This window comes from Tursiops truncatus, chromosome 15 (genome assembly GCF_011762595.2).
Source record: "Tursiops truncatus isolate mTurTru1 chromosome 15, mTurTru1.mat.Y, whole genome shotgun sequence".
Taxonomy (NCBI): Eukaryota; Metazoa; Chordata; class Mammalia; order Artiodactyla; family Delphinidae; genus Tursiops; species Tursiops truncatus.
The window spans coordinates 8,163,123-8,185,018 of NC_047048.1; the positions used below are offsets into that span (position 1 = coordinate 8,163,123).

Sequence of the window (21,896 nt, forward strand, 5' to 3'; positions counted from 1 at the left end):
TTATCCATAATTCTTACTAAAAATAATCACTTTAACATTTTCATGATGTTTTTATTTCAATTTTAATATTATATAAACCTATTTATATAATTATCATATTTACAGTTGTCCTACTTTTTCATATAACACTGTATCACAAATATTTTCCCATGTCCTTGCAATTCCATAATACAAAAGGATTTATTTTCCCTAGTGTATTCATTCATCTGTTTGTTTGTTTTTGCTTTGTTATTTTTTTGTCCAAGTCTCATTTGCGGCATGCGGGATCTTTCAATGTGGTGTGGGCTCTTCATTGTGGTGCGAAGGCTTCTCTAGTTGTGGCGTGTAGGTCTTCTCTTCTGTAGTTGTAGTGCACAGGCTCCAGGATGCATGGGTCTACAGTTGTGGCGCGTGGGCACGAGAGCATATGGGCTCTGTAGTTTGTGGCACGCAGGCTCTCTAGTTGAGGCGCGTGAGCTCAATAGTTGCGGTGTGCAGACTTAACTGCCCCGCGGCATATAGGAACCTAGTTTCCTGACCAGGGATCGAACCCACATCCCCTGCATTGGAGGGCAGCTTCTTTACCACTGGACCACCAGGGAAGTCCCCATTCATCTGGTTTTTTTTTTTTTAAAGTTAACATCAGTTTCAATTACACTCAGTGGCATTTTACCTAGTATTCCTATAGTCTAAATAAAATCTCAGATTCTTAGATTTTTAAATTTTATGTAAACAGTAGCATAAGAGTAATGGAAAAAGCTCAAATATTACCATCCTCATAGATCACCTTTCTTTCTGTCCATTTTCTTTTCATCTCTCCATATGCACATGTCATTTGTATGTAATGACAATTGTAGTGTATGAACAGTTTCCCCTTGGCTTGTTTTTATTTAACATTATAAGCATTTCTGGTCCTTCATAATTTTTTAAGTGACTGATAATATCCAGCAATTGACACACCATGATACATCTAACATTTTCCCTTTTGTTAGACATTAGATTGATTCCAGTTTTTCTCTTTAAAAGATATTTTAGTGAATTTATGCACCTGTCTCCCTTCCCCCTTTCTGGGTCATTTTCTTGAGATAAATTTCCAGCAGTGGGAATAATTAGATCACAGAGTGTAAAAAGAGTTCCTGGCCCTTGAAATGTATTGCCAGTTTCTTTCCAGAGGAGTAGTGGCAGTTTCTCACCAAAGGAGAGTTTTTACTGCCATCAGCAGTGTGCAATGGTGTACACTTTTACCATATCCTTGCCGTATTCCTCCACATGGATAAGAATGATTTCAGAGGAAGTCAAGGTCTCATTGAGGACTTAGTAAAAAACCTTACAAAAATATAGATCCAGGGGACTTCCCTGGTGGTCCAGTGGGTAAGACTCCGTGCTCCCAATGCGGGGACCCAGGTTCGATCCCTGGTCGGGGAACTAGATCCCACATGCATGCCGCAGCTAAGAAGTCCACATGCTGCAACTAAGACCCGGCACAGCCAGTCAGTCAGTATATGTCTATATCTCCAGATGTGTCAGGACTATGGTAGCAGCCTCCACTCTCTTCCCACCCCCTCCGACGCCGCCCACCTTGAACAGCCTCCAAAGCTCTTTTTAAAACAGAGGTTGGATTGTCATTCATTCTTCTGCTTGTACAATAACAATACTTAGCATTTATTGAACATTGATTGTGTAGCCCCAGTTCTAAGGTGCTTTGCAGGTATTAACTAACATAATCCTCACAGCGTCCCTGTGAGATAGGCAGTGACGTTATCCCCATTTTACAGTTGACCTTAGGGACCAAGTGGCAATGGCACCCGTAGAGCTAGCGGGAGTGAGTGACAGGCCGGGATTTGATCCCAGATAATGTGTCTCCACGGGCCTTGTGCTTACCTGCGAGGTGATCCTGCTTGAAACCTAGCCAGTAGCTCCTGCATTCCTGCCCTTTCTGGTCTCTCCACTATTTTGTTCTGGCCACTCCCTTGCACGTGTCCTCTACTCTCACCAAGCTTAACATCTCTGTTCTCCCACCTCTCCTCGTGCTCAGGCCTCTGAGTTCTTTTCGTTTTCATGCTACCCGACTCCCCATCTGCTTGGAAAACTTCTCATCTTGCACCCTCCTCTCTTTGTAAAGCCTTTTCTAGCCGCCCTCCCCACCCAGCCTCCACCTTGCTCCACAGGGTTTTGCACATATTTGGTTGCAGAATCTGCTGAATCACATAACGTGCTTATCTATTCAGTTGCAGTCTCAGTTCCATGAGGGTAGGCAGTGTCTTTTTTTAAAATAAACTGTGTTATAGAATGATTTTAGATTTACTGAAATATTACGAAGATAGTATAGTACAAAGAAGTCCCATATACCCAGTTTCCTCTGTAGCTAATGAACCAATGTTGATACATGGAGCAGCTAACGTCCATACTTTATTTACATTTCCTTAATTTTTAACTAATGCCTTTTTCTTGTTGCAGAATCCCACGTAGGATATCACATTACATTTAGTCATCATGTAGCCTTGGGCTCCTGTTAGCGCTGACAGTTTCTCAGACTTTGTTTTGATGACCTTGAGAGTTTTGAGGGTCAGATGTTCTGTAGAATGTCCCTCAGTTGGGATTTGTCTGACGTTTTTCTCATGAGTTATTTATTTTTGGGAGGAAGACCACAGAGATAAAGTACCATGCTTATGTCAGGGCTGGGTGCTTGTCAGGATGGCTTGTCACAGTTGATGTTGCCCTCGATCACCTGCTCAGGCAGTGCTCTTCAGGGTTCTGTGTGTAAAGTGACTCTTTTCTTCCCCTTACCACGCTGTACTCTTCGGAAAGAATTCACTATGCGTAGCCCATGCTTAAGGTGTGGCGGGTTATACAGCCCCTCCATGAGGGCGGAGTAGCTACAGAAGCTATTTGAAATTGTTCTGCATGGATTTGTCTTCTCATTTCTTTATATCAGTATGGACTCTGGGCTATTTATTTTATATTTTAGGTTTAATCCGGTACTACTTCATTTTCTTGCCCAAACTCTTCCAGCTTTGGCCATTGGGAGCTCTTTCTGGCCCGTGTGCCTTTTACGTACTCCCATTATTGGTGTTTTGAGGGGTTTTGTTTTGTTTTTAACAGCACTTCCTTAGTTTCTGGTACTACAAGATAGTCCAGACTTGTCTTGTGTATTTCCTGTCCCTAACCTAGAATCAGCTTTTTCTCTAAGTCCTATTTCTTTTCATTGGAGAATGAAATGATTTTGTTGAATTACCAAGTTACTTGAATGTGCAGCAGATTCCTAGGTTGCTCCTCTTTGAGAGAGATACTTCCAGGCCCCAACACCCGACACACAGGAAACAATTGTTTACTATTAATTGAGGTATTACATTTTCAGGAGCTTTTCAGTCACAAGGAGTGCTTTGAGTCCTCCTCTATCAGTCAGCACTTCAGGCATCCGGAACACCCCATTCCATAAACATCCAGGTTAATGAGTATTTTTCCCCTATTACAAAAGTTTATTTGATAAAAATGTTCAGTAATAAAATGTACACGAGCCAGTTTTTATCATAGTAAAATGTGGAGGGGACATGTGGAAGCAGTTGATTTCTCTGCTGAACACAGCCATTGTTCATACTGGTTCCAGGGCTTCTGACATGATGATACCGTTTCCTCGTGTTACCACCACTCCAGTATTCTGTTGCCCACTAGTTTCCACCTCCACACATTCAACTATCACAAGATTCATAAAGGGATCAGAGCCCCACAATATTCCTTGGACATGTCTGCCACCACTTAATTTTAGTGATAACTTCTCCACAAATTTCTTCCACTCAGGAGGGGGAGCCTTGCTCTTGATGTCTACTCGGTGAGCTCAAAGATGCCTCCTGTTTTACTGTCTCTTTAAGATCAGAATGAAAGATCAAAGCCTATGCTTTTGTCCTGCTGTGTTCAGATCTCTATGGATATGGCAGGTGGTCCTTAGAGAGGCTTCAGGCTGACCAAGTATGACTAAGTTATGGAACAAAACAAGTACGCAGCAGTTTCAGCCTTGGAGCCCAGGTTCTAGAGCAGAGCTCCCCCGCTGGTATATGGGGAATGGACTACACATGGCTCCCCTTGCCTTCAGGGTGGAGACTGAGTGCCCATGGCCTTGGACCGTTGCCCCACATGCCATAGAAATACTGTCCTTTTCCATGAGTGCCATGACATGAGAGCGCTTAGGGAGTTCTGCCCTAGGAGTTCAGGGAGCTCAGAGCTATGTTTTTGATCCATCTATAGTTTTTCACTCAGTCTCTGCATAGCATTCCCTCCCTCCCTCCCTTCCTTCCTCCCTTCCCTCTCTCTCTTCCTTTTTTTCTTTCTTCCCCTCCTTTTTTTAAAATTTTGGTAAAATACACATAACACAGAATTCATCATCTTAACCATTTTTAAGTGTACAGTTCAGTGGCACTAAATACAAATTGTGCAACCATTATCATCATCTATTCCCATAACTCTTTTCATCTTGTAAAACAAAAACTATATCTTTTAAACAACAACTCCCCACTTCCTGCTCCTCCCAGCACCAGCAACCACCCCTTCTACTTTGTCTCTGAATTTGGGTACTCTAAATACCTCCTATAAGAGAGATCATATAGTATTTGTCATTCTGTGACTGGCCTGTTTCACTCAGCATAATGTTCTCAGGGTTCATCCATGTTGTAGCCTGTGTCAGAATTTTTTTCCTTTTAAAGGCTGAATCATTGCACTGTATGAAGAGACCACATTTTCCTTATCCATTCAGTAGGCCCACCTCATTCCTGTTTTAACTTCATTTTTCTTTTTTATATTGGAGTATAGTTGATTTACAATGTTGTTAGTTTCAGGTGTACAGCAAAGTGATTCAGTTATACATATATCTATTCTTTTTCAGATTCGTTTCCCATATAGGTTATTACAGAGGATTGAGAAGAGTTCCCTGTGCTATATAATAGGTTCTTGTTGATTATCTGTTTTATATATAGTAGTGTGTATATGTTAATCCCAGCCTCCTAACTTATCCCTCCCCCCCTTCCCTTTTGGTAACCATAAGTTTGTTTTTGAAGTCTGTTTGTTTGTTTTGTAAATAAGTTCATTTGTATCATTTTTTTTAGATTCCACGTATAAGTGATACCATATAGTATTTGTCTGACTTCACTTAGTATGACAATCTCTAGGTCCATCCATGTTGCTGTGGATGGCATTATTTCATTCTTTTCTATGGCTGTCATGCCATTTTTCTTTTGCCTCCATTTCCTTATGCATTCTGCAGGCAAGGTACCAGAGGCTTGAAAGTCAGATAGTCCAGGTTTGAATCCTCGGTCCTGGTTTTACTGGTTATGAGACCTTGGTTAACAAATTACTTAACCTCTCTGAGCTTTATTCCTCATCTGTAAAATGGATATAGAGGAGTGTTACTTATCTCATAGACTGTTGTTTAGAGTTAAGACGGTACGTATATGCGAAGACAATAAGCACAGTGCCTGGCACGTAATAGATGTTCAACAAATCTTAGCTACTAAAACGTGCTCCTCATTTGTACTTTCAAAATTTCTCGTTCTTTTTGGCATGAGGTTAAGATGGAGGAAAGTCCTAAATAATTGAATCATAGAGATGATGTCAACCCCTTGCCATGAGTGCTCTTTAGTATCCCATCCTAGGGTATGCAGGTGACTGTGCTCTGCCCTGGGCCCCCCAGGCCTTGAAGCTCTTCGGCCCTGTGACAACAGCAGTAGCAAAGCTCTGGGTGCCTGTGGGTTTCTGCATGTCTGCAGGAGGAGGCCCACGGTGCCTGCAAGTGGCCTCCTGGCGTGGACGGGGAGCCGGAGGACTGGTGTGGGCTCTGGCTCGTCCCAGCTCTCGCCTGCTGCCCTGCTCCCGAGAAGAGGGGAGGAGGAGTTGGGAACAAGTAGTCTTTGTGCTCTGCTCTTAGCCAGCTCAGCTGCACTGAGGGTAGACTGGCAGACCGCCAGGGAAGACAGTGGGATTCAGAGCTGCACGGGGAGTGTCAGAGAGGCGTTCTGCGTCTGTGGGAAGAGCTGGGAAGCTGACATATCTGTTGTAGGCAGAGCCCTCTGCTACAACGTTTTTGAGACTCCTTTTGCAGACTGGGGTGAGAGCTGGAGACGTCAGCAGGAGTGTTGTCAGCCTAGCGCTAAATGTTAAAGGGCTGCTGTGGACGTCGCCCTGCCAAGGTGACAGACTTTGTGGGGATCATATAAAAAGCAGTGAGGCCTGATTTACTGGGCGTCAGGATCTCATGTGTGCTGGACCTTTTCATAAGGATGAGGCCCATCCTCCAGCAGTGGTAGGTCAGTTCTGTGACTGGCCCTTTATACCCGGGAGTGGCACTGGGGACTGATGGACATGAGGACCTCTCTGGCTCCTCCCTGTACAGTCCAGGAACAGCTGGTTCCTGGGTTTTCCTCAGCAGTCCTTTCTTGGAGTACCCCTTGATTTGCTAATCAGGGGATACTCGAAGATTTGTACCTCTCTAATCCAAATGTCGTGTGATTACAGGATCCAGTCAGTCCCAGGAGCAGTCATCCAGTGGCTCTGAGGCGGCATCTGGAACAGAGGAGGAGGACGAGCCCAGTTTCATCATGGGGCGATGACGAGGTTGGCCACGGCAGCTGTCTGGAGCCTGGCCCGCTCTGTGACCGGGACCCCAGAAAATCCTCCACAGGCCTCAAGGGGAAGGGAGCAATCTCTGTTTCAGCTCAGTTTCCCTCCCAAAGCCTCACTGGATAGAAGCAAGTAGGAGTCCACCCTAAGGGCTCACAGCCCCCGTGTTGGCAGGACTGGGCCTGTGGGAGAGAGGACCGTCTCCTGGACACTCGAGGGCACTGCCAGGCAGGGTTCGTTAATGTTCTCGCTGCAAGGGGGGAAATGTATGACCTGGTCCCCCTGGGGCCTGTTCTCACATAATTGGACACTGATGAGTTTGGGGCTGGTTTCTGTGAAGCGAATGTTTATTTAGTAAAGAACAGAAAAACTCCAGGTTTTGTTCTGACCTGTGAATGTTAATTACAGAAACTGTAGAGAAGGCTGTGAAACGACATGAGAGGGATGGGGCCTGTTCCCAGACTCGTTGAAGGAAATGGCCTTGGCCGTGGAGCTAACTCACTGCAGGGCACATGACCTCCATTTCCTTCAACGGAGAGTGCAGACTGCACCCCAGAACACATGCTCCCTCCAGCACACATGTGCAGAGGGAGATGTGGGACTTAACTGAGGCTGAGCCAGAAGAGAGGACCTTAACGTGTGAGAGGAACTTCGGAAAAACAACTGGTGAGTAGAAAATAAGCAGGGAGAGAATCCAGCCTGGGCTGGAGCAGAGGAGATGGCCTGGGGGATCCTAGCTGCACTGCAGGGGAAGCAGATGCATTGGCCAAAAGCTGCATTTTCATCTGGAGTTAAGAGGGGATCTAAACAGAAAATGGGAGGTGACTGAGGGTGTCTTTTTGGGCCAACAGGAGGAACAGGGATGGTCTCTAATTTTAGAGCCTTTGCTCACTTTTTGGATATTTCCAAGTTTCTAGCTCTATTTTGTGCCTTTTATGGAGTTTGATAGAATTAGGAAAATAGTGGTTTTGAGTGAAGGGAAACTAAGAAACATCTTACTTTTCTTGAGTTCCTTGGCTCCACCCTGAGCCATGTGACATCTGTGATAACTTCTGTCTTTCCGCAGTTCAAGTCACAGGAATTTTTCTTTCCCAGGAAGCTGAAATGGCAAGTCAGCCATAATAAATTAGCACACACCCTAGCTGTACATCTTGAAAGCCGTGTTTGTCTTTCATTGGGGACTGGCTGGTTAGTTTTGTGTCCTCCTCTCTGTTTTTTTTTTTTTTTTTTTTGCAGTACGTGGGCCTCTCACTGCTGTGGCCTCTCCCGTTGCGGAGCACAGGCTCCGGACACGCAGGCCCAGCGGCCATGGCTCACGGGCCCAGCCGCTCCACAGCATGTGGGATCCTCCCGGACCGGGGCACGAACCCGTGTCCCCTGCATCAGCAGGCGGACTCCCAACCACTGCGCCACCAGGGAAGCCCTCCTATCTTTGAACGTTGGTTTCTTTCTCTCTCCCCAGATTCAAAGTAAGAGTTACGACACACACTTCAGTGAGTCTCTCACACTGGAGGCACTCCCTGCATCTGCCCAGTGCCCCTGGCCAAGAGCTCAATGAGATACCAAAGCACATATGTGCTGGACAGGTGGGCAAATGACTAGACAGATGAGAGGGTGCCAGACTGGAGAGTTGTTTTTACCTTTACTAGATGTCAGAAGATGATGTTCAGGAGGAAAACGTCCTCCAACGGTTTCTGATGATATTTAGGGGGTTATTAGTACCTTAGGTTGAATGACTCTTAGTATTTCTGTTACCAACCAGAAACTTGGATCAGGTCACCCAACGCTCAGCAACTAACATTGTACTTTCTGTTATCACAACCCAGTTTTTTGCAGGGTGCCAAGCAAGGAGAATGGGCAGCTCGTGCTCAAAAGACCCAAACTCCCCAGCGGCTTTCAGAGAAGGGCTTTTGAAGACTGAGGGAGAGGTCACAGGATGGGCAATCAGCTCATACAGTTCTGATTGGTTAATGGTGAATAATTGGGTGATGTTTTGGGAATCTTAGCCTTTTGGTTCCAACCAGTCTGGGGTCTACACGCTGGTAGTCAGCATGCAGTTAACTTCTTTTACCTGGTGGGGGTCTTGATATCTGCAAAACAACTCAAGGGCATGGCTCAGGATACTAGTTATAGCCCTTGAGGCACTAAAGGTCCTTGACTTTGTTTTATGGCTAAATTATTTTGCCTTAGTTGACTGCTTTCCTTTGTTTCTGCATTTTCTTCTAATTAAATTTGCTCTTTGGAACTCAGGGAAGGCCTGGGAGGCTAAAACAGGGGACATGGCAGGGGGTCTTTCTCTAGGAAGGCCCACAGGGTCCTGTTTGGTTTTAGTCAGCCTCTTTCTTTGATACACCTCAAGCCTGAGGGGAAGAGAGGCAACAACCTTTTTCAGGATTAGAGGAGAGAGTCACTGACTTTTTTAATATGTTTATTTGTCTGCACCGGGTCTTAGTCACAGCATGTGTGATCTAGTTCCCTGCATTGGGAGCACGGAGTCTTAGTCAGTGGACCACGAGGGAAGTCCCGAGTCCCTGACTTTTCATTTTTAAAGAATTCTCAAGTTGCTTAGCATCAATATTCTGTATTATAAAACATTATCTCTCTCTCTGACTGCTTTGTCACAGCACCTGGACAAACATTTGAAAATTAGTAGACATATTATAATGAGGATAATGATCGAAATGCACCCGTGTACTACATACCCCAGAAGTCTTCCTGTTACAGATGGCAGCCAGGAAGATAGGTTTCAGAGTGGGTCCTTTTTATGTAAATTCTGTAAGTAGGATTTCGAATTAACTCTATAAGGGTATTAACATATACATAACAGGAGTTATGAAGCACTACCTGTCTTTTTTGTTGTCAAAATATAATTTAAAGCAATTTTAGTATCTAGTACTATTCTGCCTAAAGAATCTAGTGCCTTCTGCTGGGAGGCTATAGCTGGAGCTGTCTTGCTTGTTACCATTCCTAGAGAAAGGTTTCATAGCAGCTGATAGTGTCCTTGAGTCTGATACAGTTCAGAACGTTCAAGTTCTCAGTAATGTAGGAGTGCGTCTGAAACCATGTCCATACTAGGCACCCCGATCCATTTGGGATACCTGAACCACAGTTACTTCATTCTGATTTTTTAAATGCATTCTTTAATGGTTAAAGCAGATGTACAATGTATGTTTGATAAACTAGAACAGCCTTACCTTATAAGCCAGAATGACTTCTCCATACCTCAATACGTGAAAGTTTCCTCCATCATCTTCCCTTTTTTGTTTGCAGACCTTTCAGTAGCAAGCAGTGATACACATCGTGAGTAGTTATTCAGCTTCGCTGGAGAATTTCCTTTCTTTCCTGAACATTGGAGTCAGAAGTATATTAGAAATAAAACAAAAACTTCCCATTTTGATAGGGAGACACATTTGGTGAACAGTTCCATTGAATTAGGATGGATCTTAACAGACCTGCTCCAGATTCTTGGGTCGCTGTCTACCACTGCTGTTGTCTTTTTCTCTTGCGGGTGTTGAGGTCAGCAGTCCTTTCTATCAACCAGTCTAGTACAGAAGGCCTTGAGTAGGAAATATTAATTCAAGAGTCAGTTTCACTGTGCATGAGCTACTTAGTACCTGAGAAAGGGGCTCTTTCATTTAGGTTGGAGCCTTACAAGTGATGTCCTTTCCAGTACGTATAATCTCCTGGTTGTGGGTCATGGGGCATCTGATCTTCATCCAAAGATAGGTTACCATGATCAGTTTCAGAAACAAGCTTAGAATATTCCTTTAGTAACTTAATTAAAATACTTTATAATATAGCAATAAGGTCATCTTGGATGTAGATAATAAACCCTCAGTATATACAAAACCTCAATATCCAAAAGGTATATTATCAAAACATAATCTCTAATTTATCCTCATTTTCTACCAAATTGGGCCAAATTAAGTCTAGTTTCAGTAAACAGCCTGATTTACCTAAGTGTAACTGGTCGTATAGGCTCTTTCAGTTGGCTGTGCTAGACCTTTTCTTAAGGAATATCAATTGAACTTTTAAAAACCTCTTGAGGCCAGGAAAATCATCAACAACGTGCCATCGGATTTTGCCTGCAGTATCCGTAGATATGAGAGAATTCCTCCCTTCTCAAGGTTCCTAAAATATCTCAATATTCCTGCTCCTGCCAGGAGGTGACCTTCCTTATTCAGCTGATAAAGCTGTTGGGACTCTGAGTTTCCAACTCCTGGAGGGATCAGGTCAAGAGAAAAGATAAATGTTTTAATTCCACTTACAGAGGTCAAACTTACCAAATTGTTATAAAGGGAAAGGTTTCCTTATGTCTAGAAAACACAGACTAAAAGCCAGCAGTGTTTCAGACAAAAACATAACCATATTCATTAGTTTACTCAGTACTATGTAACTAATCTTGATCTTTTTTTTTTTTTTTTTTTTTTTTTTTTGTTTTTTTTTTTTTTTTTTTTTTTTTGTGGTACGCGGGCCTCTCGCTGTTGTGGCCTCTCCCGTTGCGGAGCACAGGCTCCGGACGCGCAGGCTCAGCGGCCATGGCTCACGGGCCCAGCCGCTCCGTGGCATGTGGGATCTTCCCAGACCGGGGCACGAACCCGTGTCCCCTGCATCGGCAGGCGGACTCTCAACCACTGCGCCACCAGGGAAGCCCCTAATCTTGATCTTAATCTTGTTAACAGTTTTATGAAACAATCAGGGTTTCCATTAGAATTTCTTAACTAGTTCAGCAGTATGATCTGGAAGTTATCAATCTTTTACTTGCCAAAAGGTCCTTTCTGTGAATCTTAAGATTTTGCAAAAGCATGAGTGAAATATCTGTGAATGACAGAAGACTTGAAACGGCACAGTTAAGGATCTGATTACAATGCTATTGACAAAGAAGCTTAACCAAGTTGCTGTGACATATAATCTTTTACAGATAACTAGAATTAAGACTGATAACAATACCAGGACATCTCCAAATTTTAGGAACTTCATATAATTTTTAGAACACTTGATGATGTTTACCCATACAGTATTACCTAAGAAATTAACTAAGAAGGTTTTTGTTTGTTTGTTTGTTGCAGTACGGCGGGCCTCTCACTGTTGTGGCCTCTCCCGTTGCAGAGCACAAGCTCTGGACGCGCACGCTCAGCGGCCATGGCTCACAGGCCCAGCCGCTCCACGGCATGTGGGATCTTCCCGGACCGGGGCACGAACCTGCGTCCCCCGCATCGGCAGGCGGACTCTCAACCACTGCGCCACCAGGGAAGCCCACCTAAGAAGGTTTTATCACCACTCATTTGATAGTGCTTCTCGTGTAATTTAACATACCAAATAATCTGAATTAGTTTAATATTTTTCTGAGATGCCTCAGGGGCCTTTGAAAGGTCCCAAATTAGAGGTCAAAAGAACTTCAATTTAGAATTTGATTTGAGGAAGTTTGTCAAAAATAAAGTTTTACTGGGACTCCCCTGGTGGTCCAGTAAAGAATCTGCCTTCCAATGCCGGGGACGCAGGTTCCATCCCTGGTTGGGAAACTAAGATCCCACGTGCTGCAACTATTGAGCTCGCGTGCCTCAATGAGAGAACCCGCGTGCCACATACTACAGAGCCCATGCACTCTGGAGCCCGCGTGCCACAACTAGAGAGAAACCCAAGCAGACCATGGGCCATAACGAAAAAGATCCCATATTCCTCAACAAAGATCCCATGTGCCACAACTAAGACCCAATGCAGCCAAAAAAATAAGGAAAATATTTAAAAAATAAAGCTTTACAAAAAGACAACCTACAGAATGGGAAAAAATATTTGCAAATGATGAGATTGACAAGGGCTTAATTTCCAAAATATACATACAGCCCAATATCCAAAAAACAACCCAATCAAAAAACGGGCAGAAGATTTAAATAGACATTTCTCCAAAGAAGACATACAGGTGGCCGACAGGTACATGAAAAGATGTTCAATATCACTAATTATTAGAGAAATGCAAATCAAAACTATAATGAGGTATCACCTCACACCAGTCAGATTGGCTATCATCAAGAAGTCTACAGGGATTTCCCTGGTGGTCCAGGGTTAAGACTCCATGTGCCCAATGCAGGGGGCCCAGATTCCATCCCTGGTCACTAAGATCCCACATACCACAACTAAGCCCTTGTGGTGCAACTACTGAGCCCACACGCTCTAGAGCCCATGCCCTCTAAAGGCCGCGTGCCACAACTAGAGAAGCCAGTGCACTGCAATGAAGAGCCCGCAGAACCATAATTAATTAATTTTTAAAAGTCTACAAATAATAAATGCTGGAGAGGGTGTGGAGAAAAAGGAAACGCCTTACACTGTTGGTAGGAACGTAAATTGGTGCAGCCACTATGGAGAACAGTATGGAGGTTCCTTAAAAGAGACTAAATAGAGTTACCATATGATCTGGTGACCTGGAGAAATTAATTCAAAAAGATACACACACTCTAATGTTCATAGGAGCACTATTCACAATAGCCAAGACATGGAAATAACCTAAGTGTCCATGGACAAACGAATGGATAAAGACGATATGGTATATATATACACAGTGGAATATTAGCCATAAAAAAGAATGAGATAATGCCATTTGCAGCAACATGGATAGACCTAGAGATTATTATACTAAAGTCAGAGAAAGACAAATATATGATATTGCTTATATGTGGAATCTAAAAAAATCCTACAAATGAACTTACTTTACAAACAGACTCAAACATAGAAAACAAACGTATGGTTACCAAAGGGGAAATGGAGTGGGGGGGATACATTAGAAGTTTAAAATATATACACTACTATCTATAATATAAAATAGATAACCAACAAGGACCTACTGTATAGTACAGGGAACTGTACTCAATATCTTGTAATGGGACTTCTCTGGTGGTGCAGTCGTTAAGAATCCACCTGCCAGGGGCTTCCCTGGTGGCGCAGTGGTTGAGAATCTGCCTGCTAATGCAGGGGACACGGGTCCAAGCCCTGGTCTGGGAAGATCCCACATGCCGCGGAGCAACTAGGCCCGTGCGCCACAACTACTGAGCCTGCGCGTCTGGAGCCTGTGCTCCGCAACGAGAGGCCGCGATAGCGAGAGGCCTGCGCACCGTGATGAAGAGTGGCCCCCGCTTGCAACAACTAAAGAAAGCCCTCGCACAGAAACGAAGACCCAACACAGCCAAAAGAAAGAAAGAAAGAAAAAAAAAAGTAAATCCTATTTCAAAGAAAAAAAAAAGAATCCACCTGCTAATGCAGGGGACGGGGGTTCAAGCCCTGGTCCGGGACAATCCCACATGCCACAGAGCAACTAAGCCCATGCGCCACAACTACTGAGCCTGCACTCTAGAGTCTACGAGCCAAAACTACTGAAGTCCGTGCACCTAGAGCCCATGCTCCACAACAAGAGAAGCCACTGCAATGAGAAGCCTACACACCACAATGAAGAGTAGCTCCCGCTCACCACAAAGAAGACTCAACGCAGCCAAAAATAATTTTTTAAAAATATCTTGTAAGAACTATAATGGAAAAGAGTCTAAAAAAGAATACACGTATTCATACATATATACACACACATATATAACTGAATCACTTTGCTGTACACCTGAAACTAACAGCACTCTAAGTCAACTATATTTCAATAAAGTTTTTTTTTAATAAAGTTTTAAAACACTTGGTCAAGTAGAATCGTAAGTATTGTGAAAGTATTCACTTAACTAAAGTGACAGAGAAGATTTCAAAGGCAAATACAGAAGGTTACAACAGATCACGTAAGAAAGTCTTATTGGGAGTTCCATGGTGTTCTAGTGGTTAGGATTCAGCACTGTCACTGTGCTGTGGTCCAGGCTCAATCCCTGGTCAGGGAACTGAGATCCCATAAGCCGCATGGTGCGGACAAAATATTAAAAAATAATAAAAGACAGTCTTACTTAAAGTAGCTCAATATTCCAAGAACACTGTCTCATAACAAAAAATCAAACTCCAGTGCTTCCCTGTTGGCACAGTGGTTCAGAGACCACCTGCCAATGCAGGGGACATGGGTTCTTGCCCTGGTCCAGGAAGATCCCACATACCGCGGAGCGGCTACGCCCGTGAGCCATGGCCACTGAGCCTGCGCGTCTGGAGCCTGTGCTCCGCAACGGGAGAGGCCACAACAATGAGAGACCCGTGTACTGCAAAAAAAAAAAAAAAAAAAAAGCTCCAGTCTTGTATCAGCTTAAATAAATAACATACTTTTTAAAATAAATTTCTTTTTGGCTGCATTGGGTCGTCGTTGTTGCGTGCAGGCTTTCTCTAGTTGTGGCGATGGGGGGCTACTCTTTGATGCAGCACGTCAGCTTCTCATTGCAGTGGCTTCTCGTTGCAGGGCACAGGCTCTAGGCACATGGGCTTCAGGAGTTGTGGCTCACAGGCTCCAGAGCACAGGCTCAGTAGTTGTGGCACACAGGCTTAGTTGCTCCACGGCATGTGGGATCTTCCTGGACCAGGGCTCGAACCCGTGTCCCCTGCATTGGCAGGCGGATTGTTAACCACCACGCCACCAGGGAAGCCCTATCAGCTTACTTTTAATAACAAAATTAATTTATTTAGATTGAATTCAGCCTAATCTTATCCAGTTCTGATCATGAACAAAACTCTTTTCTCAAGGTTCCTCTTCCACAACTTCCTATATCCATATGAGTTTGTCCCTTATTCTTTCCCCATCCAGAAACAAGCAGCTCTAGGACAAATCTACTCTTCAACAAAAATATCTCCATTTTTCATACCTTCTTGCCAACAACATATATCCTACTTCCTTTACATACTGAAATGTTTCCCTTATTTCTAGTACTTTTTAATTACCTATCACAATTTTTAACCCTTAAAAACTTTAATCTCTAGCAAAAACCAAGAAGCAAGCAACTGTGAAATGTTTATCATACCAGCATTTTCTGATTAGCAAACTTAGGAACATCTTCTATAACCTAAAAACATTTTCTCATAGCACAGTTTCTTCAATGTGGTACAAAATATGTTTGGGTTTATTAGACATACCTTTGTCCTCGTTAGAGAAAAACTAAATTAGGTAAACAAACTTGCTGTAAACAGACTTCTTTAGCAAGTGTTCCAGTATTTCATCTTATTTTTAAATGATTTAGACATTCAATTAATTTTCATCATTTTACCTTCATTTAGGAAAACTCAAGTTACCAAAAATCTGGAAAAACAAACAACTATTCCTAAAGAGTTCACCTAAAAGCTTTTATCCCATTTATCTCTATTACTTATAACCATATCATACCAAGTTAATCTTTTCTTGCTGACAAAATTTGCAACAGGGATAATGAGAATTTGATTTTCAGTAAACCTAAGTACAATAAAAGTATTATACTTAATATTGATGACTCTAGAGACAGGTCTGTATTAAACCAAACTTAATATCTGGTATTAAACTTAGTTTAATACTGAATATTCCCCCAGATCACATGAACTTGAAATTCATTTGGGTTAATTTCTGTTGTATTCCTGAGAATTTATATAAGCACTTAATTCCCTTTGAGCCAATCAATTAGAGCTCATTTACAAATTAATTTTTAAAGACAGAACTAGAGATCCCATAGTTTCATTTTAAAACAGTCATGAATTAGACGTCTAAAACACATTAATTTATAACAGTTGGAATAAGTTTACTTGAGTTTTAAAACACTTCTTTTCCCATTTCCTCTCAGTTTCAGGTTCTACCAGGTAAGCTGAGACCATAGTCTCAGACAACGTGAGCTGTGTTTGCATTTCAAGGAAATAAGTTATAACTTAACCTTTTACCTAGGAGAACTTTTGCTCTCTCAGGGCCAGAATTTTGAAAAGAATTTTTTTTTAATTTTACTTTCTTTATACAGCGGGTTATTAGTTATCTATTGTATACATATTAGTGTATATATGTCAATCCCAATCTCCCAATTCATCCCACCACCATCACCCCCAAAAAAAGAATTTTTTTTTAAATCAAGCCAGACGTCTCTAACTGCATATGCCAAAAAAAAAAAAAAAAGTTTTGGGGCTTCCCTGGTGGCGCACTGATTAAGAATCCACCTGCCGACGCAGGAGATACGGGTTCGAGCCCTGGTCTGGGAAGATCCCACATGCCGCAAAACAACTAAGCCTGTGCGCCACAGCTACTGAGCCTGCGTTCTGGAGCCTGCGAGCCACAGCTACTGAGCCCGTGTGCCACAACTACTGAAGCCCACACGCCTAGAGCCCATGCTCCCAACAAGAGAGCCCACCACAATGCAAAGCCATTTTTCTCCAGTTTAAACATTCTGGCCATGTGGTATTAGAACAAAGTCATCTTTCTTAAAAAAAAAAAAAAAAAAAAGTCGTCTTTCTTTTCATAGAAACATAGCTGAAGATTTCCCAATTTTGTAAAATACACCCCAGAGGACTACAAGATGAAATAGAGCTCTGATTTCCCTTTTTGTCATACAGCTGGTATTACCAGAAACAGATCAGAACCAGGCAACCCAGTGCTGAGAGGCCTCTCAGGATCACAGTTCCCTGGCACAAGAGTGGAAGATTTCCTACCTGTTGTTCCAGATGGGGTACCAACGAGCCCTGGTTTAACAGGGAGTTTCCCAGTCACCGCAAGGGCAGTGTGGGATGGCTGAAGCATTCCTCAACCCAGAAGAGAACACTCCAATTAAAGCAGCATTTGGGGGACTCCTCTGGTGGCCCAGTGGATAAGACTCAGTGCTCCCAGTGCTGGGGCCCTGGGTTCGATCCCTGGTCAGGGAACTAGATCCCACAAGCAGGCTGCAACTAAGAGTCCGTGTGCCACAACTAAAAGATCCCACGCGCCACAACAAAGACCTGGTGCAGCCAAAATAAATATAGTTTTTTAAAAAAAGCATTTTGCTCAAAACCAGACCACCAAGTCCTATGCTTTCTCCCACCCCACCCCCCAAAGGAAAAATTCCATTCAAGGCAACCCAGTAGGGAAGAATATCCTGGTGTGGTCACATGAGAGGCCCACGTACCGCAAAAAAAAAAAAAAAAAAAAAAAAAAGTGTGATGGGGCTTCCCTGGTGGCACAGTTGTTGGGAGCCCGCCTGCCAATGTGGAGGACGTGGGTTCGTGCCCTGGTCCAGGAGGATCCCACGTACCGCAGAGCGGCTGGGCCCGTGAGCCATAGCTGCTGAGCCTGCGCGTCCGGAGCCTGTGTTCCACAACGGGAGATGCCACAGTGGTGAGAGGCCCACGTACAAAAAAAACAAAAAAAAAACAAAAAAAACGGTGTGAGGGAAAGGGTCACAGTTTGGTAATCAGCTCCTGTACAATTCTCTGGTTGATGATGACATAACAGGATGATGTTTCAAGAATCTCAGTTATCAACCTTCTGGTTCCAACTGGTCTGGGGTCTATGTGCTGGTGGTCAGCATGCAGTTAACTTCCTCCACCTGGTGGGGGTTTAGTTTCTGCAAAAGAACTCAAGGGTATAGCTCAGGATATTACCTGTATCCCTGGAGGAGGAACTCAAGGTTCTCGACTTTGTTTTATGGCTAAACTATTATTTTGTCTTGCTTGGCTGGTTTCCTTTGTTTCTGCATTTTCTCAACCTCATTAAATTTGTTCTTTGGAAAAGCGGACACTCATACACTGTCGGTGGGAAGGTAAGTTGGTGCAGCCACTTTGGAAAACAGTATGGAGGTTCCTCAGAAAACTAAACATAGAATTACCATATATATGAGGGACTTCCCTGGCAGTCCAGTGGTTAAGACTCTGCACTTCCACTGCAGGGGGCACAGGTTCAATCCCTGGTCAGGGAACTAAGATCCCAAATGCCATGTGGTGCAGCCAAAAAAAAAAAAAAGGAATTACCATATGATCCAGCAATCCTACTCCTGGGAATATATCCACACAAAACTATAATTTTAAAAGATACATTCACCCCTATGTTCATAGCAGCACTATTCACAATAGCCAAGACAATGAAACAACCTAAATGTCCATCAACAGATGAATGCATAAAGATGTTATATATACACACACACATACATATGATGGAATACTATTCAGCCATGAAAAAGAATGAAATAATGCCATTTGCAGCAACATGGATGGACCTAGAAATTATCACACTAAGTGAAGTAAGTCAGAAAGCCAAATACAATATGATACCACTTATATCTGGAATCTAAACTATGACACAAAGGAACCTATCTATGAAACAGAATCACGGACATAGAAAACAGATTGGTGGTTGGGCTAGGCAGGGGGTTGGGGGAGGGATGGAGTGGGAGGTTGGGGTTAGCAGATGTATTATATACAGGATGGATAAACACCAAGGTCCTACTGTGTAGCACAGGGAACTATATTCAATATCCTATGACAAACCATAATGGAGAGGAGGAACCAAGATGGTGTAGAAGGACGTGCTCTCACTCCCTCTTGCGAGAACACCAGAATCACAACTAGCTGCTGGACAGTCATCAGTAGGAAGACACTGGAACTCACCAGAAAAGATACCCCACTTCCAAAGACAAAGGAAAAGCCACAGTGAGATGGTAGGAGGGGCGCAATGACAGTAAAATCAAATCCCGTAACGACTGGGTGGGTGACTCAGAGACTGGAGAACACTTATACCACAGAAGTCTACCCACTGGACTGAAGGTTCTGAGCCCCACATCAGGCTTCCCAACCTGGGGGTCCGGCAATGGGAGGAGGAGTTCCTAGAGAATCAGACTTGGAAGCCTAGTGGGAATTGATTGCAGGAATTCAACAGGACTGCGGGAAACAGAGACTCCACTCTTGGAGGGCACACACAAAGTAGTGTGCGAATTGGAACCCAGGGGAAGGAGCAGGGGCCCCAGGGGAGACTGACCCAGACCTACCTGCTAGTGTTCAAGGGTCTCCTGCAGAGGCGGGGTGGGGGTGGCTGTGGCTCACTGTGGGGACAAGGACACTGGCAGCATAAGTTCTGGGAAGTAATCCTTGGTGTGAGGCTTCCCAGAGTCTGTCATTAGCCCCACCAAAGCGACCAGGTAGGTTCCAGTGCTGGGTTGCCTCAGGCCAAACAACCAACAGGGAGGGAACCCAGCCCCACCCAGCCCCACCCATCAACAGTCAAGTGGATTAAAGTTTTACTGAGCTCTGCCCACCAGAGCAACAGTCAGCTCTACCCACCACCAGTCCCTCCCATCAAGCCTCTTAGATAGCCTCATCCACCAGAGGGCAGACAGCAGAAGCAAGAAGAACTACAATCCTGCAGCCTGTGGAACAAAAACCACATTCACAGAAAGATAGACAAGATGAAAAGGCAGAAAAGGCAGAGGACTATGTACCAGATGAAGGAACAAGATAAAACCCCAGAAAAACAACTAAATGAAGTGGGGATAGGCAACATTCCAGAAAAAGAATTCAGAATATTGATAGTGAAGATGATCCAGGACCTCAGAAAAAGAATGGAGGCAAAGATCGAGAAGAAACAAGAAATGTTTAACAAAGACCTAGAATTAAAGAACAAACAAACAGAGATGAACAATACCATAACTGAAATGAAAACTACACTAGAAGGAATCAATAGCAGAACAACTGAGGCAGAAGAACGGATAAGTGACCTGGAAGACAGAATGGTGGAATTCACTGCTGTGGAACAGAATAAAGAAAAAAGAATGAAAAGAAATGAAGACAGCCTAAGAGACCTCTAGGACAACATTAAACGCAACCAACATTCACATTATAGGGGGTCCCCGAAGGCGAAGAGAGAGAGAAAGGACCAGAGAAAATATATGAAGAGATTATAGTCGAAAACTTCCCTAGCATAGGAAAGGAAAGAGCCACCCAAGTCCAGGAAGCACAGCGAGTCCCATACAGGATAAACCCAAGGAGAAACACGCCGAGACACATAGTAAATCAAACTGGCAAAAATTAAAGAAAAAGAAAAATTATTGAAAGCAGCAAGGGAAAAATGACAAATAACATACAAGGGAACTCCCATAAGGTTAACAGCTGATTTCTCAGCAGAATCTCTACAAGCCAGAAGGGAGTGGCACGATATACTTAAAGTGATGAAAGGGAAGAACCTACAACCAAGATTACTCTACCCGGCAAGGATCTCTTTCAGATTCGATGGAGAAATCAAAAGCTTTACAGACAAGCAAAGGCTAAGAGAATTCAGCACCACCAAAGCAGCTCTACAACAAATGCTAAAGGAACTTCTCTAAGTGGGAAACACAAGAGAAGAAAAGGATCTACAAAAACAAACCCAAAACAATTAAGAAAATGGTCATAGGAACATACATATAGATAATTACCTTAAACGTGAATGGATTAAATGCTCCAACCAAGACACAGGCTTCATGAATGGATACAAAAACAAGACCCATATATATGCTTTCTACAAGAGACCCACTTCAGACATAGGGACACATACAGACTGAAAGTGAGGGGATGGAAAAAAGATATTCCATGCAAATGGAAATCAAAAGAAAGCTGGAGTAGCAATACTCATATCAGATAAAATAGACTTCAAAATAAAGAATGTTACAAGAGACAAGGAAGGATATTACATAATGATCAAGGGATCAATCCAAGAAGAAGATATAACAATTATAAATATATATGCACCCAACATAGGAGCACCTCAATACATAAGGCAACTGCTAACAGCTATAAAAGAGGAAATCGACAGTAACACAATAATAGTGGGGGACCTTAACACCTCACTTACATCAATGGACAGATCATCCAAAATTTAAATAAATAAGGAAACAGAAGCTTTAAATGACACAATAGACCAGATAGATTTAATTGATATTTATAGGACATTCCATCCAAAAACAGCAGATTACACTTTCTTCTCAAGTGCACATGGAACATTCTCCAGGATAGATCACATCTTGGGTCACAACTCAAGCCTCAGTAAATTTAAGAAAATTGAAATCATATCAAGCATCTTTTCTGACCACAACGCTATGAGATTAGAAATGAATTACAGGGAAAAAAACGTAAAAACACAAACACATGGAGGCTAAACGGTACATTACTAAATAACCAAGAGATCACTGAAGAAATCAAAGAGGAAATCAAAAAATACCTGGAGACAAATGACAATGAAAACATGATGATCCAAAACCTATGGGATGCAGCAAAACCAGTTCTAAGAGGGAAGTTTATAGCTATACAAGCCTACCTCAAGAAACAAGAAAAATCTCAAGTAAACAAACTAACCTTACACCTAAAGGAACTAGAGAAAAAAGAACAAACACAACCCAAAGTTAGCAGAAGGAAAGAAATCATAAAGATCGGAGCAGAAATAAATGAAATAGAAACAAAGAAAACAA

General features: G+C 43.1%; 1 protein-coding gene, 1 long non-coding RNA gene and 1 pseudogene across 6 annotated transcripts in view; 1 reads left to right on the top strand and 2 right to left on the bottom strand.

Annotated features, from left to right (window-relative positions):
- PRKRIP1 (PRKR interacting protein 1) overlaps positions 1-14,256 on the top strand; it is a 30,746-nt gene extending 16,490 nt beyond the window's left edge. Inside the window, exons 6-7 of one of the 3 annotated variants that reach the window (XR_012326009.1) lie at positions 6,481-9,360; positions 11,655-14,256. Coding sequence is in view for 1 of the 3 variants with exons in the window: in XM_019933778.3 (XP_019789337.2) it covers positions 6,481-6,575 (95 nt within the window). In the remaining 2 variants the exon portion in view is untranslated. Of the gene's footprint in view, positions 1-6,480 lie in introns of all 3 variants that reach the window. The other 2 variants (XR_012326010.1, XM_019933778.3) reach the window with 2 other exon arrangements.
- On the bottom strand, positions 27-4,147 carry LOC109549722 (small nuclear ribonucleoprotein G pseudogene; annotated as a pseudogene).
- Positions 4,259-21,896, bottom strand: part of LOC109549726 (uncharacterized) — a 42,005-nt gene continuing 24,367 nt past the window's right edge. For all 3 annotated transcript variants that reach the window (XR_012326012.1, XR_012326011.1, XR_004522332.2), the window contains 4 exons: positions 10,038-10,804; positions 9,808-9,927; positions 7,585-7,684; positions 4,259-6,528 (listed from right to left, as the gene is read on the bottom strand). This is a non-coding gene — a long non-coding RNA (uncharacterized lncRNA). The remainder of the gene's footprint in view (positions 6,529-7,584; positions 7,685-9,807; positions 9,928-10,037; positions 10,805-21,896) is intronic.